Here is a 19,679-nt window from a genome sequence, read left to right as displayed (position 1 = left end):
ATATATATATATATATATATTGTATATACACACAGCATTTGACATACACCTTAAAACAGAACCTGTTTTAGAAAGGTGTGTGTAAGTTGTGATATATGGCTTACATGTATAGCAGAATCCATTCAAGCATTCATATAGCATTCTAAGGGCAAAACATAAGTGTTAGAGTAGAATTCATTCAAGCAGTACACAGATGTGAGGTGCAATGTGAACCTAGGCTTGTGTATTTACTATAAATGGACAGGCTGCAGGGAATGGGCATCCAATCATCATTAGAGAATTGACCCTTGCAATTCTGGGTTGCTATTAAATGCAATTCAATGAAAGGGTTAATCAATACCATTAAATACATTCAGATAGTTTAGAAGGAAAGCCTTTGCACTGTACATAGTGTACTATGGATGCACATAAACCATTGTTATTTCCTACTGCATACATTGTCTTCAAGCCAAAGCTAGGTTACAGGCTGCACTTTCAGTAATATTTTGCTGGTAACGGAAAGGTGTGTATAAATAGTATATACTGTATATAGCACTATATCCTATAATGTAGTCTCAGACCACTGAACTGTGGAATGCAAAGATTGCAATAATGGTGAATTTTCAATATCCTGAGATTTTGTAAGATGTGACATTTAGTACCCGCTAGTCATGCCCTCTTGAATCACACACATATATTTTTAACACTTATGGGGATGGGAATGATCAAGTTATTGACTTATATGATCCAATACTCACTCATAGTCTACAGCTCCATAATCCTTATAGTGTATAATTATTAGTAGTGATGCTAAAAGTGATCACTGGTGTAAAGTTAGATGGTGTATGGACCCTCTAAGGGTAGTCGTATTTGCGATGAATTTAGCAAGAAATGCAAATCATTTAAGCCTATAATAATCAGACGATTTAGGGGGTAAAATCTTAGCATCTCTCCGAGGAGTCTGGCAATATGTAGATTCATTGGCTGAACTCCAATGTGTGGATTAATATACAAGCTACTGATGGTCTGGTAATGGCATGTACAGATTTTCCGACACATTGGAAAATATCGGCTACCTCTGAATGATTGCGATTTTTTTTTTCTCCTTAGAGAAACGATGAACCCTTTTGTATTACAATCTAAGTTAGGGAATTATGTCAAAGCATATCCTGCCAATGCAAGGTTAGCCTGATTTTCTACTTGTCTATGGCTAGTCTGCTCATCTAATATGGTGTAGGGTGCCGCACACATGGAAAGGCGATGTGCTTGGCTTCGTTCAGTTGCATTGTCTTACTGACCTGCATGGGAGCCTCGTGTCTCATGCTGCCTGTGGCTTTCCCTTTGCCTTGCTCTAAGGCTGGATGACAGCTGAAGGCTCTGGCTGGATGGAATCTCACAGCAGTACTCTCTCTGCTTCCTGGCCGGCTCTAAGATCAGCACTGGAGCTGTCCACTCCTTTCATGTACTGCCTGTCTGGCTCGCCTCCTCTGGATCTTGTAGTCCTGTAGGAGCTGATCCATCCATACCTATAGCTTTAGCATATGGCATGCATAAACTACAACTCCCACAATGCAGCAGCACACAGCATCCATCTGGCAGCTTTTTTTCTACAATAGTGTAACCTAAAGTAGAAAAGTGAAAGGGATCCCCAACATGCTACCGAGATGGGCAAATGCCACAGCTGTAGCTTATATACCCATTAGGCACTGGGATTGATGCACAAAGCTTTAACACAAGGATAAGGATCTTTATTTTAGTCATCTGACAGTATTTTTTTTTTTTTAATCTTAGCTAAAAATAAATCATTAGTCCTGGGAAAAGGGATCCCCAAGATGCCACTGAGATGGGCAAATGCCACAGCTGTTGCTTATATACCCATGATGCATTAGGCTCCATTCACTAAGCTTTAACACAAGGATAAGGATCTTTATTTTAGCCGTTTGATGGTACTTTTTAAAATCTCGGCTCATAGCTCATAACTCTCGGCTCATAACTCATCGGTCGTGTTTTTTTTTTTACTGCATGCATGATTATATACAAAAATAAGTGCAGATGACTTACCTTCCCGTATAAGTCCATGCAATGGCTCCCTGCAGATCTATGTGTCCAAGTTGGGTTGGATTTGATGTCTTGTTGTTGTGGCTTGTCGGGCTGGTGATGCAAGGTGGCGTCTGTTGAATATCAGCTCATCCAGCAGCTGCAGCTCCAGCAGTCAGCCTGTACCGTACATCACACACCAGGGCTGGGAGGACAAAGCAGCACAGCTCTCAGCAGCAACCACAGGAAGTGTCTAGTTACACAGTAAACACAGGACTAGTAAATTAGCTCTAGGCTTGACTTAAGAGATGGAAATGAGTTCCCTCTAGACCAGCCTTATGCCCCATACACACGATCAGAATATCGTACAAAAAAAAAAAAATCTGATTTCAAAGCGATCGTACGATAATCTGATGGTTAGTACACAGCTTTCATCCGAATTTTTCCAAAGGGACAAACATGAAAATATTTCTTGTACGATGCTAGATCGTACGGTTTTCATTTAATCAGTACAGTTTTCATCCAAAAATACAATACAAATACATTACATCGCTTACGAATTTTTTATTCTGTCGTACAATATGTTTTGTATTTTAGCAACCTATTCATTTTCGATATGGAGACTAGCGTACAAAAAAAAAAAAAAAAAAAAGTACGTTCATTTGTGCAATAATTTCATTGTGTGTACTAGGCTTAACTCAACCTTTTTGTCACCTAGGGACATTTGAAATAATGTTCAGGTCTCCAGGAACCCCTACTCAAAATGATTATATATACAGCTCACAGTATGTTAGCATAATTCATATATAATAAAATAGGAACAAATAAAAGAAGAAAAATACAGTGTTTATTTTTAGTAATAATCATGAATTTAATAATATGACCAGAACAAAAATAGCCACCAGCAGTGACCATTGTTTTCTGCCAGCAGGGAAGGCTTGCTGCGCTCCCTGCCAACAGAACAAAATAGCACTGCCGGAGGGATTCCCCCATCAACACTCATTGTGTTGATGAGGGAATCGAGCAATTTTCTTTCCTTCCACTCAGGGTGGAATGAAAGCAAACTGCATAATTTATGGGCTGCTTTGCACTGGCAGTGAATGGGTGAAGGACCCTATATATTGGTTAGGAAAAGTGTCCCTTACACTGGGGTTCATGGGTTAAATGACCCCCCTTATGTTAGTGGTCAGTGGGAGAATGACCCACTTATAGTTACATATAGTTACATAGTAGGTGAGGTTGAAAAAAGACACAAGTCCATCAAGTCCAACCTATGTGTGTGATTATATGTCAGTATTACATTGTATATCCCTGTATGTTGCGGTCATTCAGGTGATTATCTAATAGTTTCTTGAAGCTATCAATGCTCCCCGCTGAGACCACAGCCTGTGGAAGGGAATTCCACATCCTTGCCGCTCTTACAGTAAAGAACCCTCTCCGTAGTTTAAGGTTAAACCTCTTTTCTTCTAATTGTAATGAGTGGCCACGAGTCTTATATTCATGGGAGGTAGAAAGTATGTGTCTGTTACATTAGTGGTCAGTGGAATAAATGCCCTAATGCCATGTTAGATTGCTGGCTAGTGCTGTGTCCCTTATACTGGTCCCAAGTCTCTGCCTCTGCCGAATGATAGCAACTTCTGGAAGAGAGGAACCCTGATTGAGAAAGGCTGCTCTAGACATAGAATACTAACATACACACACATACTGTGCACAAGTTTTAGGCAGGTGTGAAAAAATGCTGTAAATTAAAAATGCTTTCATAAATAGAAGTGATAATAATTTATTTTTTATCAATTAAATAAAATGGAAAGTAAATGAACAGAAGAGAAATCAAAATCAAATCAATATTTGGTGTGACTACCCTTTTGACAAATACACATGATCGAAATTCTCGTCGGAAAAAGCTATGATGGTTTTTCCGACGGAATTCTACTCAAGCTTGTCTTGCATACACACGGTCACACCAAAGTCCGACCGTCCAGAACGCAGTGACGTACAACAAGTACGACGGGACTAGAAAAGGGAAGTTCAATAGCCAGTGCGCCTCCCTTTGGGCTCCTTCTGCTAATCTCGTGTTTATCTCGTGTTAGTAGAAGTTTGGTGAGAGACGATTCACGCTTTTCAGACTCCTGCTTTTTCAGATCGTTTTACTGCTGTTCAGTTTGTGCTTGTGGGTTTGTATCTGCTTTTCAGTGCGTGAAGTCAGTTCATATCTGTTTTTCAGTGCGTTCTTGACGGCTCGTTACTGATTTTCAGCTTGATCTTCACAGGCCTTGCTGTTCTTCAGTGTGTTCTGTTTAGTTTGTTCTGACCAGCCGACAGTTTTGAAGCCATGTTTCGGGTAGAGTTCGTGCTATGCGGGGGCTTGGTGTTTGGGTCAGTGGCATCTCCAGCTTTCATATTTAGGGGGGGCACATGGGGGGACAGGGACAAAAGTAGGGGGGCAACTATAAAAGGCAATTTATAAAAGGCAACTTAAAAAGACCTTTACTACGATCCCACAACGGGCCCTTTCACATGTTCTGCAGTGAGCTCCCTTTCTACTGTATTGGGGCCCCCCAGGGTGGCAGAAAACAAGAGATATATGTCACCAGCATACCAAGAAAATATAAGGGTCCAAAGCAGTGGGGGGAACTGTCAGGGTTGCAAAGGTTGCAACCGGGCCCTGGTATTCTGCCACTGTGTGGTTCCCCAGCCTCCCCCTGCTGTCCTGCCCCTGCTATTGACAGCGCTTGTCTGGCATCTCTTGGAATTTACAGGCTGGTTCTCCTGTCCTAAGGATGGGAGAAATCAGTCTGTTTTTTCAGTAACTGAGAGTCCTGGTGGAGTCCTTCCTGCAACTCGCTCTTCTCCCTGCCAATGAAGATGCAGGGGAAGGAGCAGATCGGGAGGCCGTGGTTGTGTGAGCGCTCGCATTATGCAGTGTCAGCGAGCAGAGGGAGGGGGGAGGAATCACCCGCAGGAGCTGACTGGGGACGCTCTCCCTCTCAATAGAGACTGTGTTACTCCAGCGGTGGCCCGAGTAAGATGCGGCGCATGCGCTACGAATGCAAACAAAAAGACATTGCCTTTTTGTAAAAAAAAAAAAAAAAAAATTTTAATCGGGGGGGGGGGGGGGGGGGTGGGCACATGGTGGGGCACATCATAATCTTGGGGGGGGTCCAGGCCCCCCCCCTGAAAGAACCCCATTGGTTGGGGTTCTTACTTTGACCCAAGCCAAGTCCATGAACAGGGCGAGGAGGAGTTCATGGACCAAGAATTGGTTGCTCCAGCATGACCAATTCTCTCATATGCCTTTGTTGAGGGAGATCCAGCAGAATAACCCTGCTCTAGAGAAGATCTGCACGGAGGAATGGGCCCACATACCAGCAACAGTGTGTGACAACCTTGTGAAGACTTAGAGAAAACGTTTGACCTCTGTCATTGCCAACAAAGGATATATAACAAAGTTTTGAGATGAACTTTTGATATTGACCAAATACTTATTTTCCACCATAATTTGCAAATAAATTATTTCTAAAATCAGACAATGTGATTGTCTGGATTTGTTTTCACATTTTGTCTCTCATAGTTGAGGTATACCTATGATCACAATTACAGGCCTCTCTCATCTTTTTAAGTGGGAGAACTTGCACAATTGGTGGCTGACTAAATACTTTTTGCCCCACTGTACACCTAGAGCCTAGTCACTTAACAATGTATTTTGTCAGCTCCATAGTACTGCTTTACCCTAAACACCACCTAAAATGTGTCCAAATGTTATTTGTGTGCTTAAATTCATGCAGAGTGCCAGAGGCTTTTTTTTTTGCGGCCCAAAATTATTTGATACCCTCCCTCCCAACCGATACCAATCCTCTATCTGCTGTCTTTGCCAAACCCATACACACTATACCTACCTCTTTTGTGGTCATATTTATGGATGAATTCCCCAAAGCATGTAGTGAAAAGGCCTTCCAGAATACTTTCAAATGATACTGTTTAAAGTTTTGTTCTCTTATTATTATATTGATAGGTAATTGCAGGATGTAAAAATGTTCTTCAACTTATACAGTGTGTATTTTAATTTTTGTATTATGACACTTCTTACCTGTCCAGTGGGCTGCCAATAGTGTAAATAAGGAGGGTCTGGCCAAAGTAAAACACATTATTTATGCACTCAGCTCTCAATGAAGTGGAGAGGGTTACTTGTCCAAAACATACCCCCCCCCCCCAAATGTTTACAATGGGCCATCAGAGGGGGTGAGGAATTTGATAAGTGGGCCTTATATTTTAGCCTTTAAATACTCGTTAAAATAAATGTTATACTGATGTTGGCCAAGAATGCTTGTGTCTAATCTGCTTGCAATGTTTATGTGCAAAATGACTAATTTTTTTTGTTTTTGTTTGACTCCACAGTTTCCTTCAACACCACAGGAATGGCAGACTGTGGCATCCCACTTTGCCCAGCAGTGGGACTTTCCTAACTGCGGAGGGGCAATCGATGGGAAGCACGTCCACATCGTCCCACCACCCCATTCGGGGTCATACTATTATAATTACAAGGGGTTTAATAGTATTGTGTTGATGGCGGTGGTGTTGGCGACATATGATTTTTTAATATGTGGACATGGGGAGGAATGGCCAGATGTCGTATGGTGGAGTGTTTGCCTGGACCAAGTTCTACCGACGTCTCGAGAGTGGTGTCTTGGGATTGGCACCTTCGGAGGAGAACGTGGAAGGACTGCCATTTGTCTTGGTCGCAGATGAGGCATTCGGTCTGGGTGATCATGTGATGAGGCCATTCCCCCAGAGGACCCTCACCCCGAGAAGAGGGTTTTTAATTACTGGCTGGCCAGAGCCAGAAGAGTCATGGAGAATGCTTTTGGGATCCTGGCCAGCCGGTTCCGCCTATTTCAAACAGCCATAAATATGGAGGAGTACAAACTAAACCATATCATTTTATGTTGCTGCATCCTGAACCATTTTTTAAAAAGACATAATGCAAGTTATGTTGCCTCCGTTGGGCCTGAGGCCGGACTTTCAGAAACTCCAATGACGGCCGTCCTGGCTTGACCCCCCAAAGCGCCCGTGAAGTGCGAGAAAAATATGTAGAATATTTTACGGGTAGGGGGGCCACTACCATGCCAGCACATTTTGAATACATTTTCTCTTTTATCAGATCAAATCTTGATTTTCATTTACTGCTTGGGTTTATTTTTGCTGTCTCCTAGGTTCTCCTAGTGCACTTGTAGTGCCAAGTGTTTTTTCCATTATTAAATAACACCCATTGCCACTATAAACACCAACTTAACACAAAAAATGGTATTGATCATTGAAAGAAGAAGCCACACATTGTTGAGTATAAAACCTTTTACTCCGTGCACATTCACATGTGCGTTTTACCTTGAAATTTCTGAAAAAATACAGAAACAGGCATGTTTACAAACATAACATACACAACTTGGGAACTTACAAAGTTCAACATTGCAAAAAAGAAGGCAATATCAGACATTTTATAGTGTGAAAAAGGTTTTGATATTGCCTTCATCAGATGGGGTGATGTCACCGCTGTAAAAGCCAAATTTAGAAGATGCACACAAATTGTGAGTCAAAATGGGGATTTCCTTTCTGATCCCTTACCTAATGTCAACATTCCATCATAGGGGATCAATGGACGTGTTTTGGGGTGCAACCACTTCCTCTCACCTACTAGAGTTTTGAGAGGAAGGGGTTGCACCCACAAAACGCGTACAATGAAATCCCCTGATGGCAGATAGCACATGTTGACACACTGTGTGCATCTTCCAAATTTGGCTTTTAAACAGTATTAAACTTTAGATAAAATTATTGTAAAAAAAAAAAAATTCCAGGAATCTTTTTTAGGATTTAAATTCTCCCTAGTACATCAATCATGTTCTTCAGTCTTTGTTCAATCTCCTTGGTTTTTTCTTTGATAATGTCCAAATCACGACTACAAAACATGATTTCCTGGATCAGCCGTTGTGCTCTGTCACTGGTGAAATAACTGGATTTTGGTACCACAACCTGAACATCACCTAAAATAAAAATACACACCATGTATTATAAATATGCAGGCATACATCTATTACCTGAATCTGTGGTGTCTGACACTGACCTGTTGTGGTGACTATCTCCACCACCTCTCCTTCACATCCTCAGGTTGTGAGCTTTGTTCCCCTTCTTCAGGAGGTGGGGGTGGGGGTCCCTGGTGTCCTCATATTTTCTGAGTCTTTGCTCCCCTATGAGAATGAAACAAAAGGTATACTTAGCACACAGATATTTTAGTCCAGAAATCGGAATATGAAACATCGCTTGCAAGTGGGGTACAATTGTCTGTTTTGGCAGAGTTCCAAGCTGAAGACATTATTTTTTCCCTTACCAAAGCTGGAATACTTACATTTTTTGGACAAGTTTCACACATGGAGACACCCCAAGTATTCACTGGAGTACCTGTGTGGGACACCCTATTATTGTTTACTTGTATTCACATATGATGTCTGTTTAAACAACCTTAGAGACAAAAACTTTTTTTTTATATTTAGGGTGGTTCTCCTGTGACTTTGGTGTGGCTTTAGAAAGCACACCAATACTCCTGCATGCTGCACCTTTGGTGTGCTTCCTGAACCACACCAATACCATGGGACCATGGGACATCATAGAAGTCTATGGAAAAGTACAGCTAACCCGAATGAATCCCATGGGTTAGCTGCGCTTTACCCAAATAGCAGCGGGACCGAAGTGGGGCAGTGTGAAGCCACCCTAAATGTGTTCAAATTTAACCCATTTATAACCTCTATTCAACCATAATAAGCTCCCCTTCTACCCTTAAGTAATATTTTTCTGATGATTTTTATTTTTATTTTTTAAAATATATACAGTAAATGTATTTTTCTTCATGTTTATTCCTTTTTCATTAATACTTTTTAGTGTCACATTAAAAAAGGCATAAAATTGAAAACATTCTTTTATTTGTGACCTGCATAATAAAAATGTATTAATATTTTTTGCAAAACAATGGGGTTGATTTACTAAACGCATATAGACTGTACGTGTTGCAAGTGCAGTTGCTCCAGAGCTTAGTAAGTGAGGGGTATCTCTGCTAACTTCCATCATCCAATCAGGTGCAAGCAAAGATGCTGTTTTTTATTTTCATTACATGTGATTGAGTATCAGAGGCGGCTGGTGGTATATTTTGTTGGGGGGGGGGGCGGCAAAAAGTGCACCCACAGCAATCCCCCCCCCCCGCCCAGTTGGTCAGGTCACCCGCATCTCACACCTATGGCGCGGGCAGCACTTCCCTCTGGGCAACAGGCGGTGGCTTCCCCTGCGTCTCCTCCTCGGCATTACAGCGGCTGTGTGTCTCCTCCTCCTTCCTCTTCCTCCTAGGCCAATAAGGTCGCTTCTCCTTTCGGCCATTCGGGAAATGGGTCTCAGGACCCGCTTAATAATTGGCCAGGAGGAGAATCAGTGTGACAATAGTGAATATTCATTCGCTATTGTCACACAACTGGGTGGGCTCGGGGCATAGTGCTCTGCACCCTGAGCCCATCATTTTTTAAAGCCTATTAGAGCCTCTGGCTCTAATCACGTGCTTAAAAAAAAAATGCATTGGAATCCATGCGTCTGGCACCCCGCCTGTAGATTAGGGGGTCGGAGGCATAGATAGGAGGGCGGTTTCCCTGCGCCCTGCATTATGGGCCACCACTGTTGGGTATACTTTGCAAAGTGGAACTTCACCTCATTTAGTAAGCTCTGGCGCAAATGCCCTATCAGAGTACAACTGCACTTGGAAGATGCACAGTCTATTTGCCTTTAGTAAATCCACCCCACTGTCTCCAAAGGTAAGGTCCAAAAGAAATACAATAGAAGAATAGGAGGAATACAAAAATTGCTGTAATCCATGCAGGGTAATTAGGTGCGAGAGTTGAAGTAGTTATGTACTGTGCAGACACTTCCATTGTTGGCATTATATTGGGAAGACAATGGAGACTGGCCAACAAAGTGCAGTCCAGCTGGTCTATGCTTTCCTTTGAGATTGATCAGCTTTGGGGGAGGGAGTCCTTCTAAATCCATAATGCCCAGTTCTGCACTGCATTGCAAATGTATTCAATACTGGGATTTTGTGAAAGGCTGAACATGATGGGCATGTGTATTACAGCCTAGCCTGCTATGTAATGGGACACACATACATATACATGGCCATACTGCTTCACCAACTCTCATTCTGAGACTAAAAGAGCAAATGTCAGCAGCAGAGACTCGGTGTTACTGATACAATTCATGTTAAATTTATTACCCATCAATAAAGGTACTTAAATCAAGGCTTGAGTCTTCATTGTGAGCATTAATCAAGGAAAAGACATTGTGATTGCCCATTTCAATAAATAACTGTTCTAGTGTAATTCTTCTGAATGCCTACTGTATCAGTTCTAACTATAAGCTAATTTATTTTAATTACTTTATGTAAAAGATCAGAATAAATGTGTCCTTATTCATTTTCAAAATGTCTGATATAATTTCTCAGTATTTTATGAGACAGTCAGAAGGAAACAGGCATTGCAGAAGCCTCCGAAAGCCTTCAGGTAGATGTAAACCTTAATTGAGTGACATTTAGCTTGCTCAAGCATGGTGTAGCATAAACAATTGGCATTTTTAAATACAATAAGTGTTTTCACCATTTTTCAGTCTTTGGTACATCTCAGTGTTGCTGATCTCCTGCAGACTTTTTGCAGACACTTTCCTGTGTAAATGATGCATATGTTGCATTTATAAGGCAGGTTTCTTGATTGTCGACCATGCATGTATAATGTGTGTTTAAATGGCTACTTGTAGAATCCACTGAAAGACTATAAGTGTGACAATACAGGAGCACCCTATGACTAAGTCCCGGTGGGTGGTGTGAAACATGTTAGGGGCGTGGCTTTGGCAGTGACTTACAGACTGAAGCCACCCTACACTCCTGCCTACATGGCTGATCAGGAGAGCAGAGATCCTTTCTAGTGATATCAGTGGCGGCCAGTCCATAAGGGGCGTAGGGGCGCCACCCCACTAATCCATGCGCCCGGCTCCTAATATACATGAAAAGCGCCATACTCATTGATTCCAATGGGGTTTTTTTTTTTTTTGAAGCATATGATTAGAACATGAGGCTCTAATTAGCTTCAAAAAATGGTGGTCTCAGAGCGTAGAGTACTGAGCCCTGAGCCCACTCAGTTGTGTGACAATAGCAAATTAATATTCGCTATTGTCTTCCTGATTCTCCTCCCTGATTGGTCAGGAGTCTCAGGGCCCACTTCCTGTTTGTCCGGGAGGAGAAACAAGGGCCCTGAAGTGAGGTCTCCAGGGGATGGCCCACCCACAGCCACCTCCAACACTCTCTGGCTCAGACAGTGGAGGGAGGAGGAGAAGAGATCAGAGTGTCATCCCGGCCAGGACTCGTCATCTGCAGCCTAAGGTAAGGAGGCCCCAAATCGCCGCCGTCCCAGCCATCCGTCTTCCGCAGGGGGGCTGGTTGCTGCCTTCCCGTCCATCTCCCGTGGGGGTGGGGGGATGGCCCCCGTCTCCCGCCTGGGGGGTGTCGTTGGTTTGCCGCCCCCCCCACCAAAATATTGAGTACCAGCCACAATCGAGTGATATGAATTAGCCCTCTGGAGCAGTACTTGGATACACCAGCACCTTGTCTGTCGGTGGGTCTGGGAAAACGATCACCCATCGGCTTGAGCGGCCCAACCTCCTTAATTATCAAGTCGCAATATAGGAGCACAAATAGGAGACAGGGAGAAAGTGTTGTCACTATGTGTCTGAACAAGGTATTGTATGACAGGACCACCAGATATTATTTGAAAGCTACATATTTCAATATTAATTAAATATTGAAAATTACTTTTGAAGTAACAACAACACATTAAAGCTTATTTGAGAGTTTAGTGATTAGGTTTACTTATATTTTAAAGGTATAATTTAGTTAACACTGAAATAAAGTAAAGTCTTGAGCTGTATATAGAGAAAAGCACCTACCTTCTCAATGCTTGATCTTTTCATCAGACACTACTGCCATGCAGGATTACTTTTTGTCAATAATTTGATGACCTGGAAACACTTTTGTTCATCTGAGTGTAATGCAGGAGAGCTATTCCCAAACACATTCACTGTAGGCATCTTACTGTCTCTCACATACAGAAATCCTAATGTAGCACTACACCCAGAGGAGCCGCTGAATTGTCTTGTGATTTCTGAGCACACCTGAAGATGACACACCTCAATCACCCAACACTTACCGACACGCCTTGAGGTATTTCAAAGAATTTATTAGGCTATTGATTTAGTCAAATTGTGAACTCTGCAAGTGCATTTGCTCCAGAGCTTAGTAAATGAAGTAATATTATCAAAATACAAAATATTATAAAGTGCTGAGTGCTCCAAAATAAATAAAGTGCTTCTATGATTCAAGATAAAGTGTTCATGTGCCACACTCCCCTCTTGTGACCCCACTCACAAGAGTTAATGGACCCTAAGCTTTGCAGTCTGGGGTCATGAGAGATGTGATCTAAATGATCTAAGAAATGGACTCTCAAAAAGCTTTCCATAGGGGTATTCACGTGAATGAACCGGAGTAGATCAACCATAATGGGAGAAAAAAAAAGCCAATAGTGAAGTACCGCTGGTACTGTGTGCTGCACAATCAAAAACAGGCATCAGTGTATGATCCGGGTCCGCCACTGAATGAGTCAACGTGTTTCGCGTCATCAAGGAAGGGTTTGGGTTCTCGGAGGCCTGGGCCGACCACTATAGAAGGGATGGACTGCACCTAAATGAGGTGGGTGCAGATGTGCTGGGAGTAAAGATGGCCAAAAAGTTAGAGGGGTTTTTAAACTAGGTGGGGGAGGGGGGGTCCAGAGGTAGAGATAGTCAGCGTGGAACATAGTCCAGAGGGTAGTATTGGGGGTATTGGTGGTAGGTTGACTAAAGCACATAAACCCAAGGTAAGTATAGTAACAAGTCCTAGTTGCAATCTCAGAACACCCAATGAGAGGATAGTATGCAACCGCTCTAAATTATGTGGCATGTTCACCAATGCCAGGAGCCTGGCGGACAAGATGGGTGAACTAGAGATACTATTGTACGAGGAGGATTTGGATTTTGTGGGAATTTCAGAGAGTTGGTTCAACAGCTCTCATAGTTACATATAGTTACATAGTTAGTAAGGTTGAATAAAGACACCAGTCCATCCAGTTCAACCTGAGTGAGTACACCCTCACATCAGTCCCTACCCTCAAGAAACCCACAATCCAAGGTCCCCAACTCATTTATATACTAGGGCCAATTTTGGACAGAAGCCAATTAACCTACCAGCATGTCTTTGGAGTGTGGGAGGAAACCGGAGTACCCGGAGGAAACCCACGCAGGCACAGGGAGAACATGCAAACTGCAGGCAGGTAGTGTCGTGGTTGGGATTTGAACCAGCGACCCTTTTTACTGCTAGGTGAGAGTGCTAACCACTACACCACTGCGCCACCCTAATGATTGGCTGGCCACCGTTCAAGGGTATTCCCTTTATCGCAGGGATAGAGAGGGTAAAAAAGGGGGAGGGGTATGCCTGTATATCAAGAATAATGTACAAGTGAATGTGAGGGATGACATCACTAAGGGAGCTAGGGAGGAGGTGGAAACCTTATGGGTAGAGCTCCAAAGGAATGAAGCTAAGGGGAAAATAATACTGGGAGTATGCTATGAGCCCCCTTGCCTGATGGAGAAAGGGGAGGTGGACCTCCTATCACAATTTGGATTAGCAGCAAGGATAGGAAGTGTTATCATAATGGGGGATTTTAATTATCCAGACATAGACTGGGTGGAGGGAACCATGCATTCGTCTAATGCCCCGTACACACGGTCGGACTTTGTTCGGACATTCCGACAACAAAATCCTAGGATTTTTTCCGACAGATGTTGGCTCAAACTTGTCTTGCATACACACGGTCACACAAAGTTGTCGGAAAATCCGATCGTTTGAACGCGGTGACGTAAAACACGTACGTCGGGACTATAAACGGGGCAGTGGCCAATAGCTTTCATCTCTTTATTTATTCTGAGCATGCGTGGCACTTTGTCCGTCGGATTTGTGTACACACGATCGGAATTTCCGACAATGGATTTTGTTGTCGGAAAATTTTATCTCCTGCTCTCCAACTTTGTGTGTTGGAAAATCCAATGGAAAATGTCCGATGGAGCCCACACACGGTCGGAATTTCCGACAACACGCTCCGATCGGACATTTTCCATCGGAAAATCCGACCGTGTGTACGGGGCATAAGGCTCGCCAGTTCCTAAATGTCTTGCAGGACAATTTCATGGGTCAGATGGTAGACGCACCAACTAGAAATAAAGCATTACTGATTACCAACAATACAGACCTGATCAAGATTGTGGAAATACAGGGAAATTTAGGTGACAGCGATCACAGCTGAATTGGCTTCATTATAAATCACACAAATAGGAAACATAAGGGAAATACAAAGACACTGAATTTCAAAAGAGCCAACTTCCCTAAACTACGAACCTTGCTAGAAGATATAAATTGGAATAAAATCTTAGGAAAAAAGAACATGAAAGAGAGATGGGTTCGTTTTAAGTACATATTAAATAAAGGCGTTAGCCAGTGCATCCCATCGGGTAATACATTTAAAAGAGCGAACAAAAGTCCTGGATGGCTTAACGCCAATGTAAAAATGCATATAAAAGCAAAAGAGAAGGCCTTCAAAAACTACAAGGTTGAGGGATCATCATCAGCATTCAAACTTCATAAAGAATGCAACAAGAAGTGTAAGGGTGCAATCGGGGCAGCTAAGATAGAACACGAAAGACACATGGCAGAGGAGAGCAAAAAATATCCCAAGAAATTCTTTAACCGCTTCAGCCCCAGAAGATTTGGCTGCTGAATAACCAGGACATTTTTTGCGATTTGACACTGCATCGCTTTAACTGACAAATGCGCAGTCGTGCGGCGCTGCACCCAAACAAAGTTGATGTCCTTTTTTCCCCACAAATAGAACTTTCTTTTGGTGGTATTTGATCATCCTTGTGGTTTTTATTTTTTGCGCTATAAACAAAAAAAGAGCGATCATTTTTAAAAAAACACAATATTTTGTACTGTTTGCGATAATAAATATCCCCATATTTTTTTTTAAAAAAAAAAGCTAATTTTTTCTCAGTTTAGGCCGTTATGTATTCTTCTACATATTTTTGGTAATAAAAATTGCAATAAGCGTATATTGATTGGTTTGCGCAAATGTTGTAGCGTCTACAAAATAGGGGATAGATGTATAGCATTTTTATTATTTTTTTTACTAGTAATGGTGGCAATCTGCGATTTTTATCGGAACTGCGACATTATGGTGGACACATCGGACACTTTTAACACATTTTTGTGACCATTGGCATTTATACAGCGATCAGTGCTATAAAAATGCACTGATTACGGTAAAAATGTCACGGGCAGGGAAGGGGTTAACACTAGAGGGCGATCAAGGGGTTAATTGTGTTCCCTCTCTGTGTTCTAACTGAAGGAGGGAGGGGTCTGTCTAGGGGAAATGACAGGTCGCTGTTAATACTTTGTATGAACAGACGATCAGTCTCTTCTCCCCTCAGAGAGCCGGGATCTGTGTGTTTACACACACAGATCCCAGTTCTTATTATGTCACCACTCGCATAGGCTCCGGGGGCGAGCAGCGGGCGCGTGCATGCCCCTAGTGGCCATAGGGCGAAACGACGTTACATAATGTTGTTTCTCCCAGCCTCGCCATTCTGCCACAGTAAAACTGCGGCTCCTGGTCGGCAAGTGGTTAAGTGTGTGAACAGTAAAAAAGGGAGGAAAGACCATATTGGCCCCATAAAGAATAAGGAAGCACATTTGGTTACAAAGGATAGGGAGATGGCGTAGGTCTTGAATTTATTCTTCTCCCCAGTCTTCACGAGGGAATCAGGGGGCTTCAGTAACCAAAACTGCAGTGTTAATCCTCGTGACACATCACAGAAAGCACCCTCATGGCTAACAGAGGACAGAAATTGAATTAGACTTGGGAAACTTAACATTAATAAATCACCAGGACCAAATGGCTTGCACCCAAGGGTACTTAGGGAACTCAGTCAAGTAGTTGCCAGACCATTGTTCCTAATTTTTACTGACAGTCCATTGACTGGAATGGTACCAGCGGATTGGAGAGAAGCCAGTGTAGCACCAATATTTAAAAAGGGCCCAAAATACATCCCTGGGAATTACAGACCAGTTAGCCTAACATCAATAGTATGCAAGTTGTTGGAGGGGAAGATAAGAGACTATATACAAGATTTTAGTAATGAAAACTGTATCATTAGCAATCAGCATGGATTCATGAAGAATCATTCTTGCCAAACCAATCTATTAACCTTCTATGAGGAGGTGAGTTGCCATCTAGATAAAGGTGGCCGGTAGATGTGGTGTATCTGGATTTTGCAAAAGCATTTGACACAGTTCCCCATAAACATTTACTGTACAAAGTAAGGTCCGTTGACATGGACCATAGGGTGAGTACATGGATTGAAACCTGGCTACAAGGGGAGTTTAGAGGGTGGTGATAAATGGGGAATACTCGGAATGGTCAGGGGTGGGTAGTGGGGTCCCACAGGGTTCTGTGCTGGGACTAGTCCTACTTAATTTGTTCATAAACGACCTGGAGGATGGGGTAAACAGTTCAATCTCTGTATTTGCAGATGATATAATCTAAGCAGGGCAATAACTTCTCTGTAGGATGTGGATACCTTGCAAGAAGATCTGAACAAATGAATGGGGTGGGCAACTACATGGCAGATGAGGTTTAATGCAGAAAAATGTAAAATAATGCATTTGGGTGGCAAAAATATGAATGCAATCTATACACTGGGGGGGGGGACCTCTGAGGGAATCTAGGCTGGAAAAGGACCTGGGGGACATAGTAGATGATAGGCTCAGCAATGGCATGCAATGCCAAGCTGCTGCCAACAAAGCAAACAGAATATTGGCATGCATTAAAAAAGGGATTAACTCCAGGGATAAAGCGACAATTCTCCCGCTCTACAAGACTCTGAACCGGCCGCACCTGGAGTATGCTGTCCAGTTCTGGGCACCTGTCCTCGGGAAGGATGTACTGGAAATGGAGCGAGCACAAAGAAGGGCAACAAAGCTAATAAAGGGTCTGGAGGACATTAGTTATGAACAAAGGTTGCAAGCACAGAACTTATTCTCTCTGGAGAAGAGACGCTTGAGAGGGGATATGATTTCAATTTACAAATACCATACTGGTGATCCCAAAATAGGGATAAAACTTTTTCGCGGAAGGGAGTTTAACAAGACATGTGGCCACTCATTAACATTAGAAGAAATGAGGTTTAACCTTAAACTACATATAGGGTTCTTTACTGTAAGAGCGGCAAGGGTGTGGAATTCCCTTCCACAGGCGGAGGTCTCAGTGGGGGGCATTGATAGTTTAAAAAAACTATTAGATAAGCACCTGAACGCCCGCAACATACAGGAATATACAATGTAATACTGACATATAATCACACACACAGGTTGCACTTGATGGACTTGTGTCTTTTTTCAACCTCACCTACTATGTAACTATGTAATCACTTCCAGTTTAGGATGGTGAAATTTATACTTGAGGTGTGGTTACCTCTCCTCCAATTAGCCAATAGTAAACAGCCAAATCCATCTGGTGTAATCAAACACCAACTTCCTCTATGTAACACCACTTTCTGTTATTTGCAAGTGATAACAAAAACTTTATTGACTAATGTTGTATACATATAATGCTTGGGTTAAACATCATTCTATAAATTGAAATCATTTAATTAAAAACTTTATATTTAAAAGAAAGGCAACAATGCATAAAAATCCATAACCTCATTGTTTACAAAGAAAATAAATAAACAAAACAAAAAGTAATAAAAATGAATATAAGTATGCAACTAAATAAAATATAAATAAAAGTGAAAATAAAAATAAAAAATAAAAATGAAAATGAAAAAAAAAAAATAAAAATAAAATGCAAATGAATAATACAAAAATAAACAAAAATAAATAAACAATGAAAATGTGACTATCTACCAATTAGACAGGAAACAATTCAAAGCCAATTCTATATTTAGGCCAAAGGGAATCATAGTACCAAGCCTATGTATCCATTGGGTCTCGTTTATGGTATCTCCTTTTCGGAGACGTATGGTTATGAGGCAGTTCATTTTTTGGATCTAGTCATATAAAAAGAAAATGGAAGGCTACTTACCCGGAATACTTACCCGAAATACGTATAATGCCTAAAACTTTTGCACAGTATTGTATATCTAAAAGACTAGACAATCCTTTTATAAGTAAATTTCATTCTCAAGTTGTGAAAAAGATTTTGAAATGCTCTTTAATAACACTGCATCCACAGTGCTGTATTAGGCAAAATAAAAATCCTTTGGTACTATAAGTAAATAATTGCATTTCACTGGTCTAAGCAAGCTTAACATGGTCTGGTAACCAAGAAATAGATTACTTACAATGGTTATTTTTGTAAATTTTAAGTAATTTACCCTCCGTATGGGGTTAAAAAGTCTGTAAGTGGAGAATTTAATTTTAGGGTCTCATGCACACAGAGCATTTGATTTTCTCCTCTGAATGCCTTTAACTCCTGGCAGGAGAAAAGCTGCTTTAAAACGCACGTAAATCTGCATATTACACATATGTTTAGGCATGTCAAGGGTTTGAGTGTTAATAGACTCCAAAATATTATTTATTCTGGCCATTGGAATGAATAAATACTCAAGTGCATTTAGACGTATTTAGGAGCATTAAGCGTTTTTTCTGCTCAAAAGTTCCTCTCCTGAATGCGCTAGTGATGGTTTTGTTTTTCCAGCCTGTAAACGATCCTCTTCTAATTGGCCTGTAAACGCCTATATGTGCATGGACACATTGTGAGCCTAGAGGTTACATAGTTACATAGTTACATAGTAGGTGAGGTTGAAAAAAGACACAAGTCCATCAAGTCCAACCTATGTGTGTGATTATATGTCACTATTACATTGTATATCCCTGTATGTTGCAGTCATTCAGGTGCTTATCTAATATTTTTTTTGAAACTATCGATGCTCCCAGCTGAAACCACTGCCTGTGGAAGGAAATTCCACATCTTTGCCGCTCTTATGCCCCGTACACACGGTCGGATTCTCTGACAGAAAATGTTCGATGGGAGCTTTTTGTCGGAAATTCCGACCATGTGTAGGCTCCATCGGACATTTTCCATCAGAATTTCCGTCACACAAAATTTGAGATCTGGATCTCAAATTTTCCGACAACAAAATCCATCGTCGGAAATTCTGATTGTGTGTACACAATTCCAACGCACAAAGTTCCACGCATGCTCGGAATCAAGCAGAAGAGCTGCACTGGCTATTGAACTTCATTTTTCTTGGCTCTTCGTACGTGTTGTATGTCACCGTGTTCTTGACGTTCGCAATTTCAAACCAACTTTGTGTGACCGTTTATATGCAAGTCAAGTTTGAGCCAACATCCTTCGGAAAAAATCCATGGATTTTGTTGTCGGAATGTCCGATCGTGTGTACGCGGAATTACAGTAAAGAACCCTCTACGCAGTGTGGTCGTTCAG

At 41.8% G+C, this 19,679-nt stretch overlaps 1 protein-coding gene across 2 annotated transcripts in view; it reads right to left on the bottom strand.

The window, feature by feature from the left end:
- The window catches only part of RAB3C (RAB3C, member RAS oncogene family), a 269,987-nt gene extending 267,700 nt beyond the window's left edge, over positions 1-2,287 (bottom strand). The window contains exon 1 of one of the 2 annotated variants that reach the window (XM_073623073.1): positions 2,041-2,287. In XM_073623073.1, the coding sequence (XP_073479174.1) occupies positions 2,041-2,058 (18 nt within the window). In that variant the 5' untranslated portion in view covers positions 2,059-2,287. Of the gene's footprint in view, positions 1-1,277; positions 1,544-2,040 lie in introns of those variants that run through there. The other variant, XM_073623065.1, reaches the window with a different exon arrangement.
- Positions 2,288-19,679: the final 17,392 nt, after the last annotated feature.

Source organism: Aquarana catesbeiana, linkage group LG01 (genome assembly GCF_042186555.1).
Source record: "Aquarana catesbeiana isolate 2022-GZ linkage group LG01, ASM4218655v1, whole genome shotgun sequence".
NCBI lineage: Eukaryota > Metazoa > Chordata > Amphibia > Anura > Ranidae > Aquarana > Aquarana catesbeiana.
This window is presented reverse-complemented; position numbering and strand designations above follow the sequence as displayed.